The following is a 22,288-nucleotide window of genomic DNA, read 5'->3' as shown; positions in this document are numbered from 1 at the left end:
TGGAAGTTCCAGTTTCAAATTCTCACCCTGGCTCAGTATGTCCCCTGCATTCAGCCAAGGATAGTTCACAACTCTCCATGTCAAGGGTGCGTATCTTCCTATTTCAATCTGGCTGAGCCATCAGAAGAATCGTCATTCTGTGGTGGCCCAGCAACGTTTCTAGTACAAGGTCCTACCATCTGGCCTGTCTGCAGCACCAGGAATTTGTACAAAGTGCCTCTCTGTAGTAGTGGCATATTTAAGAACGCAGGGTAGTTTTGTTTACCCATATTAGACCATTGGCCACTGAAGTTCTCGTCACACAAAGCCTGCCACTTCACATCAACTCCACAATCTTCTTGCTTATGAAGCTGGCTCTGCTATTGAGCATCAAAAAGTCAGATCTCTGCCCAGCTGAGAGACTTCATTTCCTAGGTTCTGTACTGGACTCAGTAGCAGAAGGCCTTTTCTCCCAGAGGGAAGGTTTCTGAAGATAGAATAATCTATTTGGCACATCCAATTATGTTTAACCCAGATGATGATTTTCTTTCTGGGTCTCATGGGCCTTATAGTAGCAACTACTTACATGTCTCTGTTTCCTCAAATGAGGTAGATGCAGCTCCAGATAACTCAAGTTTACAGACCCAGACAGCCTCAGATGTTAGTCACCATGCCTGAGGATGTTCTGAATTCATTGGTGTCGTGGGCAGCCAGATGGGATGTCCTCAGAGGTGTCTTGTTCAGTCCTCCTTCACCTTCCGTCACCATAGCCTCCAGTGCATCCGGCTACGGATGGGGAATTCATCCGGGTCCTTTTTCCAGTTCAAGGCCGCAGGCTGTTTCACAAAAACTTGCATATAAATGTGTTGGAGTTAAGAGCCATTCACTTGGCCCTCAGATCTTGGTGGGACAAGTCAGCAGATCAGATCAGCAGCTCCTCAAAGTATTTGCCCACAGCTGTGTTAGCTTCTTCACCCGCCTTGTTCCCAGCCTTGCTCCCACCTTGTTCCTGCCTCTGACCCAGCCTTGCCTCACTCCAGGTAACCTGGCTCTGACCCTTGGCTCTAGCATCTGGCCTCTGACTCTGGCGCTGGCCCTGGCTCCCACTCTTGGCCACCAGCTCCTGCTCTGACAGGCATGACCACCCATGTCCTGGTCACGGACACGTCTGTATGTTCTCCTGTTTCCCTTAATTCTGGAAGTGCTGAGGAAAGGACATCAGGACAAGGCAGGATGACTTTTGTTTGCCCAGTTTGCCGAGGCAAGAGTGGTACATGGATCTCCTTCAGCTGTGGGTGGAATTTCCAAACATCCCCCTTCATCTGACAGCCTGGCAGATGAGACTGTGACTGCCCTGGTCCTCGTCAGCCCCGGGGGGTATTGCTCAGCTCCAGGAAGCTGTTCCCAAGGAACTGATGTTGTCTGAAAGGAACTAGATTTGTCTCTTGGATGCAGGGAAAATCTGATTCTCCATTTCAGCTTCTAGTCCTTCTGTTTCAGAGTATTTAATGTATTTGAAGTCTAACGGCTTATCTGATGCTTCTTTAGGAGTTCACTTGGCAGCTGTTTCTATTTACCATGCTTTGATGGTAGATCATTACTTGTGAATGATACAGTTAAAAGGTTTGTGAAGGGGTTGTCCAATCCGTATCCCTCTTTGAGGGATCTCGTCCCACCAGGGGATCTCAGTTTGGTCACATCTAGGCTTATGAAACCACCCTTTGACCCTTTGGCAGAGTGTTCCATATTTTATTTAGCTAATAAGACTATTTATTATTGCTGTAATGTCGGCCGGAAGGGCAAGCCAATTGCATGCTCTGGTGGCGGATCTCCCATTTACTATTTTTCATTGAGACAAGGTGCTTCTTACACCTGATTCCAGGTTTTTACCAAAAATAGTGTCTGAATTTCCCATCGGTCACATTATTAATTTACCGTTTCCCCCCTAAAATGCCTGCTAATAAAGGGGACTCTTTGATGCATACTTTAGATGCAAGCAGGGTTCTGGCATATTGTTTAAATAGAACTAATTGTTTTAGAAAGTCATCTAGGTTATTTGTCTCTATCTGGGCAATAGTAGATCTAGTCAAACTCTTTCCAGCTGGGTTAAACAATGTATCAGGGAATGGTATAAATTAGCGGCACTCTCTGTGCCTTCAATTGTAAAATCTCATTCTGCTAGGGCAGTGGCAACATCTTTTGCTTGCCTTAAACATGTTCCTGTTGGGGAATTTGGTAAGGCGGCTACTTGGAAGTCAGTCCGTACTTTTCTCAAACGTTAAGCTTTGGATTTGCCTTCAAGAGCAGATGCCAGATTTGGTAGAATGGTGCGTCAATCGTTATTTAATTAGGACGCTGTTCCCTCCCCCTCAGGTTTCAGCACTGCTTCCCAAATTACCCAGGAGTGGGAATATGCAGAAGAAACGAAAGTGACTTACTTTCAACCGAGTTCTTCGAGATGAGGCTGCGTATTCACGCTTCCCACCTGTCTCGCCCTCTTGCTCACAGCCCTGCTTTTCTCCTCCGGGCTAATGGTGGAAGGGCAGAGGACGTAGAGCGTGCAGCGCCCCCTGGTGTATCCTCGCCCCCAGAACATCCGAGGATGGTGAGGTGGGGATCGGCTGGCACGCGGACACTGCTTGGAAGGTTCTGCAGTTAGGTACCACCAGGCAGCGCATTACCCATACATGTGGGTATGTGGACTCAGCTCGAAGAACTCCAGTTACAGGTACCCTTCCGTACTTGGTCGTCCGTGAGCAGCAAAGCCCACTGAGAGCCCTGGACAGAGGCTGCGTGCGTGCTGTGTCTGGCACAGCTTTGATTGAACACTGGCAGCTCCGAGGTCATTTTTCCCTGGCGCAGTGTCGCCCAAAGGGGCCGAGAACATTGCAGAGCACGGTGGTGTGTACCGCAGAAGGGGGATTGTTTTGCTTTTGGTCATTAGACTGTCTGTCTGTCTGCCTGTCTGTCTAGGCAGTGCCCTCACCATAAGATCCACGTGCTTGGGACCAGATTCTGCCGCTCTCCCTCTTGCTGAGGAACACCTTCGTCCCGGTCTAGTCATGTTGATTGCAGTGCAAGCGTGCCAAGGGCCATGGCAGCCCTCAGCTAGTATTGGTGAAATGACAGCTGAAGAATTTTTCATGTGGTCCCTGAGAATCGCATTGGATTCTTGGTCTGAGTCTGTTAGTGAGCAGCCGGCACCCTGCCTGACCCACCCTGTTCACAAAGGCAAATGCCAGACAGCAACATTTGAGTCATTCGCTCTGGCAGGCTCAGAACTTGGGCCCATCCTGCTCCCTAGCTGCAAAGAGCAGATTCCCCCACCTGTGAAAGCTCAGCCTGGAGAAACGCCCCGTCTCACCGAAACAGCCAGGGGCCCCTGCCCATAGCTCAGCTTTGGGCTCAGTGTTTCTAAGTGTCAGTTGAAGAGAGGGGGTCTTGTGTCGACGTACGTACGTGTTCCCCGGTGAGCTTGTTCGCCGAGGCTGGCTTGGCTGGAGGTAAGAGCCATCTCCCTCTGCAGGGTTGCATGCTGTGTCTGCTCTGGTGGGGCAAGGGGGAGACCGTCTACAAACAAGAACTACTGACCGGTGGGTCTCCTCTTCCCCACGCTTCTCCCCTTCAGCGCCTTTCAAACTACTGGCTATTTGGTCAGATCGGCCAGAGTCTGGAATGAGAAGAGCAGGCTGCCTTTACCCACTGGCCTGGCAGCTAGTTTGCCTCCTTGCTGCCTGGCAGGTGGAGACATCCCACTGCCTGCCTGGATATCAGGGTATAGGAGGCAGGAGAGGAGAGGGGAGGGCACCAGGTACTGCTCAAGGACGGTATCTTATGAAATACAGAGGTGAGTGCGAGGCTGAGAATCTTCTCTCCTCAAAGCACTTGGCAAACATTAGCCCCCTGCCCTGCGCCTGTTTCAAACCCAATGTTCAGGCTTCCACAGCCAAGTGGCCCACCGCGTTGCCGGGGCAGGGCCTTGCCAACCTGCATTTGCCAGCTGAGCCCTAATCCACAGTGCCACAGACACAGTGCAGCTCAGCCGCCCTCATGCTGGCTGCCTGGCTAGTGAATTCTCAGCCTCGTGGTGACGTGGCATGATTTGCACCACTGATGTGCTGAGAGACCCCGGTCCGAATCGGGTGCTGGGCTGGCACGTCCAAAGGCCCGGTCCCTGCCTCGAAGCACTCGCAGGCGACATATGAAGGGTGGAGGGGAGGGAGACAGTCCAGCAGACAGTGACAACGTGGAATCGTTTCCTGAGGACTAAATCGACAAAGCAAGCAGCCGTGCCACGCCCCAGTGCTCCGGTACTTGTCTGTGGATATCTGGGGGGTGTAGACTGAAAGGTGGGCAGAAAGCGTTTGGGGTGGATTGTTGTCCAGCTGTAACTAGGAGGAAGGGGCTCATGCAGAATGTGAGGAGGGGGGGGTCTCTCCAGAGGAGCACTCAGGCTGTGAAGTCAGCCCCACAAAGGTGCGTGGAAGCCCTGTCACTTGGGACCTTTACATCTAGGCTGGACAAAGCACTAGAAAGGTTCCCTGGGGGTAGCCCCACGCTGGCCCTGGGGATGAACTGGGTGACCAGATGGGGCGTTCTGGGGCAAAGGGAGGAAACCAGACGCACACCATCCTTTGTTCCTCCCAGGGATTTGTTGGGGTCACATATTGTCATTGCATGAGGCCTGGCCTGAGTGTGATTCAGACCTGGATCTGCGCCTAGCGCCCCACCCCCAGTTGTATCTTTGCATAATGATTGCAGCATCCCTCGTTCCCTGCAAGATGCTTGCAGACTTCTGGGGCCTGCACTGATGACCAGGACCTCCAAGAGGCTCCTTTTATCCGAGACTGGAGAGAGAGATTTAGAGCTGCCTCCTGGGCTCAGAGCGGCTCCTCTTTGCTTGCTGTCACAGTGGGTTAAAGGACCTTTCCCTCCTACTGTCACTGCACCATGAAACGCCTCTGGACTTCATCAGACGTGTGAAAGCAGTCCTACTGCCCGCTGCTGGCCCCCCGCCCTGAAGGCTGGGGACGTGGGGAGCTAGAGCAGCGTTGCTCCCCCCATGGGAAAGGGGATGAGATGCGCTCCGGCCTGGACCAAACTCGAGCAATAACCTGCCATTGCACCACAGTCTCTCGCCCTAACTCATCATAGCGATGCCCAGTCCTGCCCCAGTGACACCCAGCGACCATGAAAGCCCAGGAGAGGGCGCAGCAGGGCCATGCTCAGTTCTGTACGTGCTATCGAACGTGATTTGAGGAGCGGCTGCTCCGAGGAGCACGGGCAGTGTCTCTTTAAGGAACACGTAATGGTGGGGAACCTGCTGTTTGACCCAGAACTAGCGTCTCGGTGATATTGCCGAGAGCCGGTCCCCTTGCTGCGCTGCGCATCCTGAGTGCGCTGCCAGGCGCTGCCCCCTCCTGAGACAGCAATGCTTTAATCCTGGCTGGAGCTCCGCACGAACCACGGGAGGCCAAGCTGGGTGATTTACAACAGCCCTGACCTGTCGAACGCCAGAAAACTTACAGATAACACAGTGTCTTCCAGGCTCCCGCTGCACGCCCAGACAGGCTGGGCCATCTCCTCCAGGGGGCGATCTGCTCCCCACCTACCCCCCTACTCCCACCTGCCCCCTGCAGGACGCCCCCCAATGCATGCAGAGCTGGCTGCTCCCTCAGTGCCCCTCCTCACAATCAGGCTGCTGTATCTCCTTGCCATCCACAGCAGTGTGTGCCTAAGCCACATCTGTCACACACAGCCCAGGTCTGAGGGCGGGTTATTAGGAGCTGGGTGTAATTTGTGTCAGGGCTGAGCCCTGGCACCTCTGGGCCCGGCAGGGCTGGGCCTCGGCACCTCTGGGTTTGCTGCATCAGTTATGAAGTAAAAAAATGTCTTGAACCCCAGCCCCTCTTTCGTTACAAATGAAGCCCTGTTCGGGAGTGTCCAATCAGTATGAACTGTAGCGCGGATGGGCCTGCCTGGATGAATGGGGTCGTCTCCGGATAGTGCCTGAAGCCCTCCCGCCAGGCTGCGCCCAGCAGGACCCGGCGAGCCCACGCTCTGCTATCTGAGGGCAGGTGAGGTGGCTCGCTGAAGGCTCTGTGGGGGAGCGGGGCTGGGAACAGGAGTGGAGCTGCGCCTCAAGGATGCCCTCCCCATGGTCCAGGAGTCCGGGACAGCTCCCAGTGCACCATTGGCTGTCACCAAGCGGCACCGGGCCTCGCCCTCCGCCATGGGCTTAGCCTCAGGCACATGATGTGGTCCCGGATTCCCTGGGCTTCGCACTCAGTCGCTGAATTTCCTCCCAAGCCGGTGACGCCGGCTCTGCGGCGGCACCGGAGACTAGTAACTGCCTCTGTCCCGCTCTCGGCTGATAGGTAAGAGGCTCTCTTGCTTTTACAGCAGTGGCCTCTCCTGACGTCCTGGGTAGCTTTTCTGCTCTCACTGCTACTTCTGCATAAACATGAACCCCGGCTTTGGGGCAGGTCAGGCTCAGCAGGCAGGATGCTGAGTTTGTTGCTTTGGTTTGCCTTGCCTGCTTTAACCGCGACTCGCTGTCTGGAGAGTGTATCGGTGCAGGATTCTCACCCTGGGAGCCAGTGCATCCAGTGTGGCTGTGACTGAGTGGGAGTTTTCTGTAATATTTTGTGTTAATAGTGTGTGTGCCTCAGTTTCCCCAATATGCTGCGTTGTTACCTAGGTAGCAGGGAAAGGTCTTTTATTCTCTGCAGATCCAGGTGTGCTGGACACTGACTGTCTGGGGCCTGCCTCCCTCCCCCAATCCTCCCTGCATGTCCATGGACAGTCCCAGGTTTCAGACAAGTAGCCATGTTAGTCTGTATCAGCAAAAACCAATGTGATCTATGCCATCATGTGCCAGCAATGCCCCTCTGCCATGTACATTGGCCAAACTGGACAGCCTCTGTGCAAAAGAATAAATGGATACAAATCAGACATCAAGAATTATAACATTCAAAAATCAGTCGGCCATCACTTCAATCTCCCTGGACACTCAATAACAGACTTAAAAGTGGCCATTCTTCAACAACAAAAACTTCAAAAACAGACTCCAACAAGAAACTGCAGAACTGGAATTAATTTGTAAACTGGACACCATCAAATTAGGCCTGAATAAAGACTGGGAGTGAATGGGTCACTACAAAAACTAATTTTCCCCTGCTGATACTCACACCTTCTTATCAACTGTTTGAAATGGGCCAGCTTGTTTACATTGGTCTCATTAGCACTACAAAGGTGCTTTCCCCCCCTCCCTTGAGATTCACCCCTTCTTGTCAACTGTTGAGAATAGTCCACTTCCACCTTAATTGAATTGGCTCGTTAGCACTGACCCCCCGCCCCCACTTGGTAAGGCAACTCCCATCTTTTCATGTGCTGTGTATTTATATCTGCCTCTGTATTTTCCACTGCATGCATCTGAGGAAGTGGGTTTTAGCCCATGAAAGCTTATGCCTAAATAAATTTGTTAGTCTCCAAGGTTTCAGAGTGGTAGCCAGGTTAGTCTGTATCAGTAAAAAGAAAGAGGAGTCCTTGTGGCACCTTAGAGACTAACAAATTTATTTGGGCATCAGCTTTCATGGGCTAAAACCCACTTCATCAGATGCATGCAGTGGAAAATACAGTCAGAAGATATATATACACAGAGAACGTGAAACAATGGGTGTTGCCATAACAACTCAAATGTTAGAGTTGGTATGGCAACATCCATTTTTTCCACTCCATGCATCTGATGAAGTGGGTTTTAGCCCACGAAAGCTGATGCCCAAATAAATGTGTTAGTCTCTAAGGTGCCCCAAGGACTCCTTCCAGAAGACAGTGGCCACTCCAATTGCCAAGAGATTTGTTACCTAGCAACTAATGACCATGGATGGCCCATGCCTCTTCAAGAAGCCAGCTAGGTGTGACCAGCAGGCGAACAAAGGGCTGAGGAGGAGCTAGGGGACAATGTTTGCCCAGGGACAAGAACAAAGGAAGGAGGAGGGGCCAGGTGACAGGATGTTAAGGGTGGGCTGCTGGAAGTCTCAGACTCTCCTGAATAGAACAAAAGAGGGATCAGGGCTGACCAGGGTGGACCAGACTGTAACTTCCTGCTCTCGGTACTACCCAAGGCCTGCCTAGCTCTGTTCCACACCCCTCATAACCCTCCTGCTGTAACCGTGCCGGCTGCGGCCCTGCAGGGGCTGGAGGTGGGGGGCATTGCGCCCCTTGAGCTCCACTCGCTGGAGGGAGCTCACGGCATGACCCAGGGGTGCTGAAGACTCAGTCCACGGGGGCGGTGAAGCTTCCCCTAGTGGCAGAGCGAGCCCCTGGGTGGGGTCTGGCTCCCTGAAAGGGACAGTGACAGTGACTCATACAGGAAACTCTCCCAGCTCCCCAGATAGTGGCCCCCGGGACCCTGGTAGGCCAGCTCAAGGGCTCTGCCTGCTGAGCAAGCTGCAGCCCAGAAACCTCAGAGAGCCAGCCCAGGGCTTTCCTGCCCAGCGGAGAAGGAGCCCCCCATTCTGGGAGCTGCCCAGCCGCGCTGGCCACGCTTAGGGCCTCTGCCCAGCTTGGATTTCTCTTTGTGGGTCCCTGTGAGGGGCTGTGGGATGCGGCCGGTGGAGACCCGAAGCCGGCCGGCGTGTGACACATCAGACGCCTCCTTGTGCTGCTTGAGCTCCCAGCAGGGAGTAGCCGCCCCCGAGTCCTGCCCCCAGCGGCTGGAGGAGCCGTTCGTCACGGAGTGGCTGCAGACGGCCCACTCAGGGGTGCGCCTACCTGGCGGCTGCAGCCGGAGAACTCTGCGTCGCGGTACCCGGCCGTCGGGGTGGCGCTGTGCCCTCGCCCTCCGAGCCCCTCCCATGGTGGCACTCCCCCCCCCCCGGTCCTTCTCACCACCCCCGGCTAGAGTCAGAGCGCTCGGTGTGTGCTCACCTCACACCCCTGTTATCTCCGTCTCCGGGATTTGGTTTCTAGTTAGCTAGCAGGGCCCTTAGACTCCTCTGCCTTCCTCAGCTCGTCCAAGAGAGGTCTCCTCAAATGGGACACAGCCGCCCCCGGCTCGGGGAGATTGTCCTCCTCTGCCAGACACGCCGTGACTCTGAGGTCCTCCAGATGGAGCTGGGCCAGACCTGCGCTCCGGCACTGAGGCAGCCCCAGTCCCATGCTCTGCCATCGACTCCAGTACTGTCCGTCTGGTACTGACGGCATCGGCACCAGCTAGTTCCACGCCATCAGCGTACCATGGAGCGCCAGGAGGGCAGGCAGCGCTGCGGGACTGCAGCCCTTGGACTGAGCCGGAAAGTTCACAAAGTGCAGGAAATCCCCAAGCTCCGTCACCACCGCAACACTGGTCTGAACACGTTAGCAATGAGTGGGGCTGCATCACCATGTGACTGAGAGCAGCACGCGGCCCCCTCTGTCAAGGGGCAGAGCGTGCAGTGTCACGGCGTCCCCGGGCGATGCTCTGGAGCTGCTCCCTATGAAGCCAGGCAGGACTCTGGGGGAGCCTCCTCTCTGTGAGCAGCCTGTTTGCAGGACACACAGCTCACCCGGCTCCACCTTCCTGGATCTGACCTCGGAGCATTCAGCCTCCTCTGCCCCTCCGGGCACTTCCCCCAGCGAGTCCGCTCAGGCGGGGCTCCTGGGGAAGCCAGAGGGTCTTGCCCCCCAACTCCGCAGTCAGACGGGACTCTCAGCCAGCCAGTAAAACAGAAGGTTTATTAGACGACAGGAACATGGTCTGACACAGAGCTTGTAGGTGCAGAGAACAGGACACCTCAGCTGGGTCCATTTTGCGGGGCAGTGAGCCAGACAACCACGTCTGCACTTCACTCCTCGTCCCCAGCCAGCCCCCAACTCCTCCTCCAGCCTTTGTCCCATGGGGCTGGGAGTTTCTGGCCTTTCCAGGCCTCTCTCTCTTACAAACTTCAGAGCTGGCCAGCGTGGAGTTAAACGGCTCCCTCCCGGTGTTGGGGGCAGGGTCACCAGGTGTGCTCCTCCTACAACTCTCACTCCATTAGAAGTGGGCAATGGATCTATTTCCCCATCTGGTTTCTCCTGATCCCCCGTTAGGCGTGCTGTGACCTTCCCAGCCATGTTCTGCCAGCTGCAGCGCTTCAACATCTGGCCTGCTCAGTTGCAGATGTTGTTCCGTGTCTCCAGGGTAGGTGCCATGAAACTCCGGAGACCTGCCTGCTTCAGCTGAAGCCGCCAGTGCCATGGCTTTGCAGGCAGGTTCGTCCCACCCTGGATTTATTGTTCCCACCCGAGCGGGAAGTGAAAAGAGAAGTGTTGCGAGAACTCCAAAGGGATGGCTCTTGGTTTCTGACTCAGCAGCTCCTCTCCCTCCCTGCGGCCGCCATGGCCTGGGCTCTGTCAGACGGAGGCGATGAGAGGAGAGATTTCAGGCTGCTCCTCCATCTGCTCCACGCCACAGGAAGCAGCAGCCGGCCTGCTTGGAAAGAGCCAGAGCCAGGCTCCAAACCTGCTGCTTTGCATTTAGTGTCCCCTGCTGTGCAGTCAGGTCTTCCCACGTCCCAGCATGGATCTCACCTCCTCCGTCACCCTGATGGCGACTGTCCGGCCGTCATCCAGAAAACGGAGACATAGCAAGCCTGGTGGGACCAGCAGAGAGGGAATTCAGCTGGTGGGACCCAAGGAGGCGCAGCCCGTGTGACTGCTCCCCAGCTCCAGTGCCTGGCTGTACAGCTCAACCCCTCCGGCCCCGCCAGCAACTCAGCCCAGCTCACAGAACAAGTGGTAAAAAGAACAGGAGGACTTGTGGCACCTTAGATTAGAGATGAACCGATTTATCTGAGCATGAGCTTTCGTGAGCTACAGCTCACTTCATCGGATGCATGCCGTGGAAAATACAGTGGGGAGATTTTATATACACAGAGAACATGAAACAATGGGTGTTACCATACACACTGTAACCAGAGTGATCAGGTAAGGTGAGCTATTACCAGCAGGAGAGAAAAAGAACCTTTTGTAGTGATAATCAAGCCATAATCAAGCCATTTCCAGCATTTGACAAGAACGTGGGAGGAACGGGGAGGGGGGAGAAACAAACATGGGGAAATAGTTTTACTTTGCGTAATGACCCATCCACTCCCAGTCTCTATTCAAGCCTAATGTAATGGTGTCCAGTTTGCAAATTAATTCCAATTCAGCAGTCTCTCGTTGGAGTCTGTTTTTGAAGTTTTTGTTGTTGAAATATTGCCACTTTTAGGTCTGTAATCGCGTGACCAGAGAGATTGAAGTGTTCTCCGACTGGTTTTTGAATGTTATAATTCTTGACGTCTGATTTGTGTCCATTTATTCTTTTACGTAGAGACTGTCCAGTTTGACCAATGTACATGGCAGAGGGGCATTGCTGGCCCATGATGGCGTAGATCACATTGGTGGATGTGCAGGTGAACGAGGCCCTGACAGTGTGGCTGATGTGATTAGGCCCTGTGATGGTGCCCCTGAATAGACATGTGGGCACAGCTGGCAACGGGCTTTGTTGCAAGGACAGGTTTGTAAAATGCCACTGACTGCCTGGGGAATAGACATGAGGAGCAAGTTACTGAAGCCCAACGTATAAATGTGTCTTGGGCTCACGTTCGTTTGTTTCTGGAGAAGGAAGGATAGAGGGAGCTAGTGACAAATTCGGCCGATGGGATTAAGATCCCGCTGGAAAGGGGCCCTCTCCTGTCCCGACAAGAATGCTGGAGTGGGAGCCGTTTGCCACGTGTCTCACAAAGATCCCCACAAGTGTATCACGCCCGGAAGCAAACCACTGGCTGTCTCCGCTGCTGGACTGTCCCCTTTGCAGGCAGGCGTACATGCTGTTCTGTCCTGGGCACGAGATGGGCTGGTTGGCTGGGCACCCGTGGGGCTGCACAGAGCTTCCATGTGCTATTCAGCTGCCTCTGCTGGTTACAGCCCGAGGGGCTGAGCGGCTATGGGTCTGTTACTAGCGTTCTGGTCACAGCTACATGTGGTTAGTGCACAATTGAACAGATGCAGCCGTGCTGCCAAGCAACTTCGCTCTGTCTAGGAGAGGTCAGGGGGTTATGCTGTAACCATGCTGGAGACAGGAGGATCTGGTTAATAGGTCTGTCTGAAGGGCTGATTAACCAGCCCCATTTCCAACAGCTTAAGTTTCTAAAAGCTCCTGCAATGAATTAAAGGGTGAAGAGAGATAAAATGAGACCCTCTGGGTTTTCCTTGTCTAATGGAAAGCTCCTGGGCCCTCGTTGGCCCCATGGCACTCGGTAGATATGGTCGGCCCTAAGTCTACAAATCACATCACTTGAGGCAGCTGCCCTTCCGGCCCATAAATCAGGTTTCCTAGCCAGAAAAGCTGCGGAAGCACTGAGCTGCTTTCTTTGCTCGGGTGCTTGCTGCCAGCAGCTCCACCGAGGGACTTAGGGCCAGCACAGGTTAATGGCTCTGCAAAGTAGTTAGAGCAAGAAAGCTTCTTCCCTTCCCCGGGGACCAATACCTGAGCCGATTCCTTTCTGTTAGCTTAGTCCAACGTTACATCTGTGACTGGCTCTGTCCTCACAGCTGAAGGGCCCCTCCCCCCACATAGACCCTGCTGGCGTGCTCTAAACGGTACCTAGTTCACATTAACAAATGAGATGATCTTTTAGAGCACACCAGCAGGGTCTGCATGGTGCACTTAGAGCCCTTTACAAATCACACACACACACACACCCCAAGCACTTTACTGCACTGTCTAGACAAGGCCTGAGATCTCTGTAAGGCATTGGGCTTAGCCCTGTGTGGCATTCCGATTAAAACCCCGTAGAGAGCACGAACTGCAGAACTGGTTGATTGGTAAACAATGATGGGGACAGGTCAGTTCTACAGATCGGCCTGGATCGCTGGGTAAGGGGCCTCGTCAAACAACATTCACATTAATACAGCTGCAGGCAAGGTCATACACCTAGGAACAGAGTGTAAGTGTAGACTGACAAGGAGCAGGGCACAAACCCCAAACTGCTCATATGGTCTATAATTAGCTGTCACCAACCCAGTGACAAGTGTGAACTCCTAAAGCATTATAACAGTCTGACCACGGAGTCACAGACAGTCCCTTGGGCACTCCGCCTACTTGCCACCCAGGCAAGCTGGACTATGTGATAGATGGTCACTTTACACCAAAAATCACAACAGTGTCAGGTTACCGCCAGTCCCAAAGGACATGTCTCTTACCCCAGGTCAATTGTACTCAGATCTCAAACCAAAGACAATGCTTGTAGCCAATCCTGTAATGCTAACTAAAGATTTATTAACTAGGAAAAAGAAATGAGAGTTATTGACAAGGTTAAAACAGTTAAACACTCCCTTCCCCCCAGCCTCCCCAACACAAATGACATGTAGTCTTAGGGTCCAAAAGGTAATAAATAGATGGTGCTATAATATGCAAGTGCTATATGTCCTTAGGGCTTACCTGAGCCAGGCAGCTTGGGGATCCCTTGCTTATGCTTAGAAATATCACATCTCCGCATTCCAAGCCGCATAGAGAGAACAATTCTTCCTTGACAGGGATTTTCATGCCCTTTTCCCAGCATTCAAGCTATGATGGGACAAGGGTTTGTGCACATGCCCTCTTCATGGGTGTGGCGGAAACCATCAACAAAGTCTTTTATCCACTGATGTTCCACAGTGGCTTGTCTGGTGTCTCTTGCGCCTTCTCTTGTTGGGGAGAAGATGTCACCTCTTGTGGTAAACGACCATTACACGCTTGGTGATGCGTCTCTCCTGGCTGTGGGGTTTTACTGTTTTAGCAAACACTTTTACAGTTACAGAGCAAACGCTTAAATAGTGCCTTAACCTGGGACACAGCTACTCCAGGGAAGATTAATACATGCAGCATCCTATAAGCATTTCATAATATCTGAACACTAAACACATTCTTCCAACACTAACGTCTGTTTTAACAACACTAACACGTAAGTGAGGCAGACTGTTTCCAGCGACGTATTTGTCAGGTCCAGAGAGGCCTAGGGGCCTCGGCATGAGCTGGCATCTGGTCTGCCAGTGTCACAGTAGGTCACACTTTTGAGATGGGGATCTGTATCCTGAGATGCAGCGGCACGAGAAAGGACTTAATAACCAGTTAAGCATGAGTTCCCAGTGACTGAGCATGATCCACAGAGGTAGAAGTAGGTCATAACAAGAAGGAGCCGGGAGCTGGTATTTCCTCTGTATACAGCCTTAGTGAGCCCGGTACTGGAATTCTCTCTCCAGTTCTAGTGTCCACACTTCCAAAAGGGTGGATACAAATTGGAAGGATTCAGGAAAGAGCTACAAGCAGGAGCCAAGGCCTGGGCCACAGGGCTGATAGCAAGAGCCTTCAGGAACTTGGTCTAGTTAACTTGTCCGAGAGAAGCTGGAGAGGTGACTCGATCACAGTCAATAAGTACCGACCTGGGACAGGGATTTCTTTAACCTCCTGATCCTGGAGCATCCCGTCGCGGGACTGCCTTGTCAGCCTCCTCCCGGCCCTGCCCAAGATGGCCATCCACCCACCAGGCCAGGAGGAGGAAGCTTGACCGGGGCTCTGGGGCCTATTTCCCCCTCCTTATGCAGTCATCGCTCCAGGCAGAGTTCCTCTGGGCAGTGTCCACTGACCCCTAGGCACCTGTGAGGAGCAGTGGACACCATCAGGGTCTCTGCCCAGTGTTCCCCTCTGGCTCCTTGTTTTCATCCCCTGACCTCACATTCACTCCTGTTTTCTCCTGTGTCGTCCCGTGTTATCAGCTGGAGCCTGAGTTTAGTGAGAGGCCGGCCTCTAGTTATGGGTGGGCCAGACCTGCCTGCCCCAGTTCCACAAACTCTGCCAGTCCCAGTCTCCTCTCAGTGTCTCTCCCATCCTCTTCCAGCTGCAGTCTCCCCGGCTGCTCTCCCCTCCCCTCTGCATTTGAGCAGGCAGCTGCCTCCTCCCTGCTGCCTGGGCACCCCCAGGGTTCACTGAGCACACAGGCAAGCCAGGCGCCCGGCCCCACCCGGAGACGGAGCATGCTGGCTCGCTCTGTGGGGCAGGCCCAGGCCCAGCCAGGTCCCACGGCCGTGCCATCAGGCATGACGCCTGCTCAGGGATGGCAGAAGCTTCAAAGATTTTTGCTGTAAAACTTTGAGGCATCTCTAGGGTTGCCAGGCATCCGGCTTTCGGCTGTTAAAAGTCCGGTCGGCAGCGCAGCCGGGGCCTGGGGCTAAGGTAGGCTCCCTGTCTGCCCTAGCTCCATGCGGCTCCTGGAAGCAGCTACTGGGTCCTCGTGGCCTCTAGGCGCATGGGCAGCCAGGGAAACTCCGCACGCTGCCGCCGCCCTGCATGCTGGCTCCGCAGCTCCCATTGGACAGGAATGGGAGCTGTGAGGGCAACACCTGCAGGCGCGAGGGCAGTGAGCTGAGCCTCCCTGGCTGCCCATGCGCCTAGGAGCCGCCGGGACCCCACACCCCCTCCCGCACCCCACTCCCTGCCCCAGCCCAGAGCCCTCACCCTGCACCCCTCATCCCTGGTCCCACCCCAGATCCCTCACCCCCTCCCGCACCCCACTCCCTGCCCCAGCCCAGAGCCCTCACCCTGCACCCCTCATCCCTGGTCCCACCCCAGATCCCTCACCCCCTCCCGCACCCCAACCCAGCCCAGTGAAAGTGAGGCAGGGTGGGTGGGGCCTCTGGGAAGGGGCGGGGCCTCTGGGAAGGGGCGGGGCAGGGGTGTTCTGTTTTGTGCGATTAGAAAGTTGGCAGCCCTGGGCGTCTCTGCTGAGCATGTGCAGGCTGAGGTTTTTCAGAGAGTTTATAACATGGCTACATGTGGGCGGATTTTCAGGGGAGCCACCCACAGGCCCTGTTCCGAAGGGGGGGTGCTGGGGTTCCTTTAACATTACAAAACCCAGGATCTTGCCCTTCTCGGAGTCTAGGGTGCAGCTGAGCCGCAGGATGGAAAGGTCCCAGCAGCGGTGAGCCTGGGGCAGCCCCCAGGCATGGGAAGCTGCAGCCCAAATGGTTCAAGCTTAGCGAGGGTCGTACAGCGGGGGGCAGGGGGTCTCTGCTCCCAGCCCAGCGGGGAGCGGAGGAGGTGACATGTCAGTTCTTCTCTCTCGGCAGGATTACTGGCTCTCGCTCCTGTTCAAGCACCTGGCTGGGCCCAAGGTGCTGGCCGTCCACGTGGCAGGGCTCCAACGGGAGCCGCGGCCCGGCAGAGTTATTCGAGACAAGCTCCGCATCTACGCTCACTGCACCAGCTCCCACAAGTCAGTCCCCCGGCCAGGCTTGGCTGCTCCTTGCACGACTCCGCCGGCAGCCCAGGGCGGCGAGGCCGTGGGGCCTCCGAGCTGCACCCCAGAAATATTCCGGACAGGCTTGGCGCTCGCTGCCCGGGGCTGCTGGGTCAGGCGCACTCGGTGCCGCTGGGGGAGCAGAGGGGGTGCAGGATGGGGGGGCTGTAGGGGGCTGGCCCCCCTCGGAAGGTGCTTTGGGAATGGGGCTGCCCCGTGCCATGTGAGTGAGCAGAACAGGGGGTTCCTGCAATGGCAGCGGGCCCCCGAGCAGAGAGAGTGAGACTGGGGGGGTTGGGCACAAGCCCAGCACGGGAGATCAAGGGAGTGGATTTCAACCAGGCCCCAGAGGGTCGGGTTACACTGCCCTCCGGCTGACAGGGAGCTGCCTGGTGGCTGGATCGGTGATAAGCTCTTTCAAAAGGTCCCACAGGGGAGGGGGGTGGGCCTGCCATCTCCACGGACACAAGTTCCTATTGTGGCCAAGGGGAGGCCGTTCGGTTACATATTCCAGATGCTTTCAACATCCCCCACCCTGTAGGAAACCTTGTCCAGTAACTAACAGGTGCAGCCCACTCTCCGGCCCCCTTCTGGGCTGCGTGCTGGGCGAGACGGAGCACCCATGTCTTGTCTCTGTTCGGGACGTGTCCAGGGTAACGCCCGGGCACACAGAGCACTCACCTTGTTCTCAGCCTCCCCCCTTGCAATCCCCACATACCTGGGAGCTGGGGCAGGGGCTCCCCACAGCACATCCCTGTGCCCTGCCCCATTGCACAGCACAAGGGAGGTGAATCCATGGGCCCGTGCCCTTCAGTGTCTGCCTGGAAACGCCACCTCCCTGCCCCGCTCTGACCTGCAACCCAGGGGAAGCAGCATGGTGCCTGCTGCTTAAAGTGGGCAGACAACGGCAGCCACGGGGCCACGTGGGTCGGGCATGTGCGGCTACCCTGCGCTCATTAGAGGGTAAATCGAGGCCCTGAGCCCGCCCCTACCATGGCACAATGCTGCTCAGCCCAGCGCGTATTCATCCTAGCCCCTCGCTAGGCCCAGGGGATGGAAACAGGGCACAGACTTCTGTACAGATCTGGGGAGGGAGCCAGCATCTGCCCCTGCTACACACAGCCTCTCTCCCTTTGGAGGGCTCGTGCCAACCCTGCAGTGTTACGGTGACGGCCCCCAGTTCCTGCAGTGCTGGTGTCGTCCCCTCCTGGGCTCTGCAGAAGGCCGGTTCCTAGCACAGACCCCCTGCTTAACTGGCCTCTTCGCTACATCCTGTTTTTTAAAGCTGCCTAGAACCGATGCAGTTTCCTAGTCAACATGCAGACAACCCCACCTTCATTGTCACTTTCGCTCTCAGCCACAGTTATGTCCGAGGATCCATCACCCTCTACATCATCAACCTGCATCGCTCCCGGAAGAAAATCAAGCTGGTGGGAACGCTGCGGGATAAGATTGTTCACCAGTACCTGCTGCAGCCGCATGGCAAGGACGGGCTTCACGCCCGGTGAGTGCAGACCCGGGGCTGTGCCCTGAACGCCAGCACGGGGCCTGGCAGCCAGCAGCACGGGCGCGTGGCCAGCCGCACTGCGTAGGGCTGAAGCCAGGCCATGGTGCACCACCTGCAGCCGGGCCTCGTGAACCCAGCTGACTCCTGGAACGTGCCGGTTGCCGCTTCCCGCAGCTCCCATTGGCCGGGAACGGCGAACCACGGCCACAGGGAGCTGCGGGCAGCCAGGCCTGTGGACGGCCAATGCAAACAAACTGTCTCACGGCCCGCCAGTGGATTACCCTGACAGGCCGCAGGTTGCCCACCACTGCCATAGCTCCAAGTGAGGCACCCAGATAAGGGACCGGGGGGTGGGGTGCTGAACACCTGCAGAATCTCCCCCCCCCCCCCCGACTCCTGCTGAAGCTGTGGGAGCTCAGCCCCCTGGGAGATCAGCTCATTGTCCTCATGCATCAGTCCCTGCAGAGGCTCCCAGCACCACCTGCTCTTTCCTTTGCCTCCTCCCATGGCCATCTTCGTGCTGGGCTCTCTCCTGCCTTTGCAGACCTGTGGCTCCTGCCTCCTGGGCAGATGCATGCAGAGTGCACAGCCCACCGGGCTCCAGGCACACACCGTGTCTGCTGGCCGCCTTTTGCCGGGCTCCCAGGCCGATGTGGAGACGCTGACCTGAGTGTGCCTCTCCTGCAGGTCCGTGCAGCTCAACGGGCAGCTGCTGGCCATGGCGGATGACGGGACACTTCCTGAGCTGAAACCTCGTCCCCTTCGTGCTGGCCGCACCCTGGTCATCCCGCCACTGACCATGAGCTTCTATGTGGTGAAGAACGTTAACGCCCTGGCCTGCCGGTACCGATAGCTCTACCCAAAAGCCGCTGGCCAAGACGAGACCTGCTGGACCTGCTTTAACCCTCCCCTGTCCTCTCGCTTCCTGCACAGAACTTGCTGCCAGTCAGTGGGGCTGTGACCTGCCCACTGCCAGGCCTGGCAGATGCAGAATGGGCCCCCCTCTCCTGGGGACTCTGCACCCGGAGGGATGTGTGTCATCACTGGCAGGTCCTGTGCCCCTTGGAGAATAACCACTCAGAGCGGAGAAGTCCCGAGCGACTCCTCCAGCGTGGCCCAAAGGCATGGCAAACCCTCCCCCCGGCAATACCTGGCCAGGCTGGCCGCTTGGCCCCAGCAGTACGAGCCAGCTTGGCCCTTGGGATTGCTGTGTCTGTGGGGAGGAAGATGACTCCACTGGTGAGACAACTGGCTCCTCTTGGAAAAGCTGAGAACTTGAGGCTCTGGTGCAGTGCCAGAGACCTGCAACTGAGAGGCAATGGTGCCCGGGAGTTGTGGGCCACACGCCCTCTTTACACCGCCAGCGTTTCTTCCACAGGACTAGTGAAAATCCAGCTGGTGAATTCAGTCTGTGCCCACGGACGACCCTGGCTCCGAGGGCTCGGATTGCAGGGGATAGCGCTGCACCAGGCCAGCTTCTTAACAGCCTCCTGGTTAGGGGAGCTGGCTTCCTGCTCTGTGGGAAGTGCGGAGACAGGGAGCTCAAGAGTTGTGTCTTAGCTGGGACAGGGAGCAGAGTCACAAACACTGCAAAGGGGATGGAGCTAACCCAGCTGGCTAGAGCCAGCCCAGCCCCTCAGAGCCTCCCCTTCCCCACGCTAACCAAGGCTGTGGAGAACTGTGGGCATCATCCCGGCTCTGCGCTCCCCTAGGGTGCTTTGCTTTTGGGCAGAGTTTGCTGGACAGAGAGTGCCAGGGGCTCTTGGCAGCTCCAGCCTGCCAGCCCCAAGGAGAAGCCAGCCTCCCGGCCACCCTTCTCCCCACACTGCTGTTCCAGTGCCCATAACGGGGTGAGCCTAGGACTGGGGAAACAAGTGGGCCAGGCTCAGTGCAGCAGGGATTTCATCGTTCACAATAGTGATGGGCTAGGCACTGACTGGTCCCCAGTGGTAGCCATTGCCCTCCGACTGCTTCTCCCCTCGGATCCTGAGAGTCAGGTCTTGGCAGCCATAGAGCACCCTGTGCCCACCCCACTGAGAGACCGAGGGCCAGAGGGATCCTGGTATCAGCCCACTGAGCCACCCAGAGCTTTCCCAGACAGAACATGCATGGGAGTAGCTCCTCCTGGCCACGAGACAGGCAAGGTGGGTGAGGGAATAGCTGTACCAGCCCCTCCGGGAGCCACGCTGCGACAGTGGCAACATGAGACGCGCTGGGGGGGCTGCAAGGAGTCGCTTCGGCCAGGCTAAGGAAGCCCGTATGGGGTCAGCCAAGCCCTGTGCAGGGGCGTTAGCCATGAGGAGTCCTGCCCCGGCACTGGCTGGGGCGCTGCGAGCCAGGCCTGCAGGAGCCTTCGCTATAAAAATGTTAATATTTAAATTATATTTTCTGAAGAAGAGAAACTTTGAGCTCTGCTAGTCTGGAAGCTGGTGGGAGGGAAGTGGGGTGGGGCACTCCTCTCCCCAGCTCACAGGAGAAGGGGGCTGAGATGATACAGGCAGGGTCACTGCTCCCCAGGGGCTTGGGGGGCATTGTTAGAGGTGTGAATATTTCCTTCCAGAAGAGATTTTATTGAGGCGTGTGGAGAGCCGGGCTCCGGGAGCTAGCTGAGATTGTGTGGGAGATGTTGGATAATAAAGGTGGGCTGTCCAACCATGCCTGGCCTCGTTTCTCCGCAGCAGCGAATGCCAGGCCCGCCGTGCCATGCTCCTTTGGTCTGTCCCAGGCCTGGAGCCGTGGCCAAGTCCCCAGCTGTAGGACGTGGCTACACAACAGAGCAGCCGCTGCTGCTCCGTGACTCAGGGACACTGGGCCCAAGTGTGTTCGCGTCACAGCCATTGTCACCCGTTTGTGCACGTGCTTCTCAGTGTCTTCTGGGGAGCTGGGCCATAGAGCCTCAGAAGGGCCTGGCTCCCACAGAGGCCCAGCAGCCCATGCCCTCAGAGATGCCCTCGTGCCCAGAAAGCTGGGAGAAAGGAGGTGTAACTCGCCCAGTGACACAGGCACAGGTAGGACATGGCAGAGACAGCGTTACGGGCCAGCCTGTACCCCTGGCAGGGGCGAGATATTGGCAGCTGGTCACTAACCCAGCGGTAACCCTGCGGTGTGAGGGCACAACCCATTCGGTGCCAACCACCTGCCTGGCTTTCTATGACCTGGCTGAGCCATTTTGCACATCACTGGGGGGCTCAGAGTTTGAGCAGTCAGTGCCAGGCTCCTTCTCAGAGTGCTGTGCCCAGAGGCTGCAGAGCCATGTGGGGTTCCAGACATGGCAGTGGGGCGTGAGGGAGCCTGTGAAGCAGGGTCCGGCTGGGGCGATAGGGTGGCGAAGGCCTGGATCCAGATCCTGGCTGGAGGGAGTGTGAATTCTGGCAAAGGGGTTCAAGGGGTTCACAGGGCAGGGACAAAGGGGACAAGGGTCTGGCTTCGGAAGTCCTGAGTGCAGGAGAGCGACTGCACCGTCCAAGCCAATGACACAGGTGAGGCCAGGAGCTGGGGCTCCAGACAGAGGGAGGTAGAGGGGCCAGTGAGTTGGGGAGAGGGAGAGCTTGGTGTCACCCACAGAGAAGTGAAGTCTAGGGTTGGATTCTGTCAGGCCGTCCTGCAGCGACTCCAGAGCGTGGGTACCAGCCTCAGGCCGGCTGTCAGGAGCCAGGCACAGACCCCACCATGGCTGAGTTCTGCACTTAGATCTCACCCACGAGGTATCAGGTGTGAACTCCTCAGGTGCTGGAACAGCCTGACCAGGGAGTCCCAGGGACTCCCATCCATCTCACCACCCAGCTGCCTTTGTGAGAGCCTTACACCAGGGATCACAGCACTATCTGGGTTACTCCCAGCCCCAGAGGAGACCTGGAGACTGGGGAGGGTGTGAGGCCTTTGCCAGAGGAGGATGTGGCTGGTAACAATGTGGAAATCCCACGCTTGCGGGCCAGGCTTTCCTGGGCATTTCACTGTTCCGGTTTGCAGCAGGGAAGTGGGACAGAACAGCTGGAGTGTGAGAGCCAGAGCATCTGGAGAGCATGTGAGCGACCAGCTGGAGCATGCGTGTGCAACACAACAGCTGGGGTCCGTTTCTGTCACAGCTGGGCCCCAAGCCCTTGTTATCCGTCTGCTGCCAGGCTGAGACCACTTGTTCGTAAGGCCCAGCCCCAACAGGGAGCTGCACCACCAGGCCGCAGGCCGTGCCTAGCCGATCCCTAACTGGATGCCAAGCCGGGGCTGAGCCCCCAGCCCCGTGTCGACGGGAACGTCCCATCTCTAAGGCTGCCAACATGACGCTGTGACTCTGCCCCCAACCAGCCAGCGCGGCTGTAGGAACCATGCTGACCACAGGGGGGTACACAGGAAGCCTGGGCTGAACGCTCTGCCTGTCCCGACCCTCCCACCCTCTGCCTGTTCTCCCCTGCCTGCAGCCAGCGCTCTGCCTGTCCCGACCCTCCCACCCTCTGCCTGTTCTCCCCTGCCTGCAGCCAGCGCTCTGCCTGTCCCGACCCTCCCACCCTCTGCCTGTTCTCCCCTGCCT

The 22,288-nt window shown here is 56.5% G+C and overlaps 1 protein-coding gene across 2 annotated transcripts in view; it reads left to right on the top strand.

The window, feature by feature from the left end:
* HPSE2 (heparanase 2 (inactive)) overlaps positions 1-20,418 on the top strand; it is a 272,659-nt gene extending 252,241 nt beyond the window's left edge. For both annotated transcript variants that reach the window (XM_084633307.1, XM_084633306.1), the window contains 3 exons: positions 16,087-16,232; positions 17,614-17,760; positions 18,451-20,418. In XM_084633307.1, coding sequence (XP_084489433.1) covers positions 16,087-16,232; positions 17,614-17,760; positions 18,451-18,616 — 459 coding nt within the window. In that variant the 3' untranslated portion in view covers positions 18,617-20,418. The remainder of the gene's footprint in view (positions 1-16,086; positions 16,233-17,613; positions 17,761-18,450) is intronic.
* Positions 20,419-22,288: the final 1,870 nt, after the last annotated feature.

The sequence above is a fragment of the Lepidochelys olivacea genome (assembly GCF_965140295.1).
Source record: "Lepidochelys olivacea isolate rLepOli2 genome assembly, chromosome: 7".
NCBI classification, from domain to species: Eukaryota; Metazoa; Chordata; order Testudines; family Cheloniidae; genus Lepidochelys; species Lepidochelys olivacea.
The sequence above is the reverse complement of the archived record's forward strand: the minus strand, read 5'-3'. Positions and strand labels throughout refer to the sequence as shown.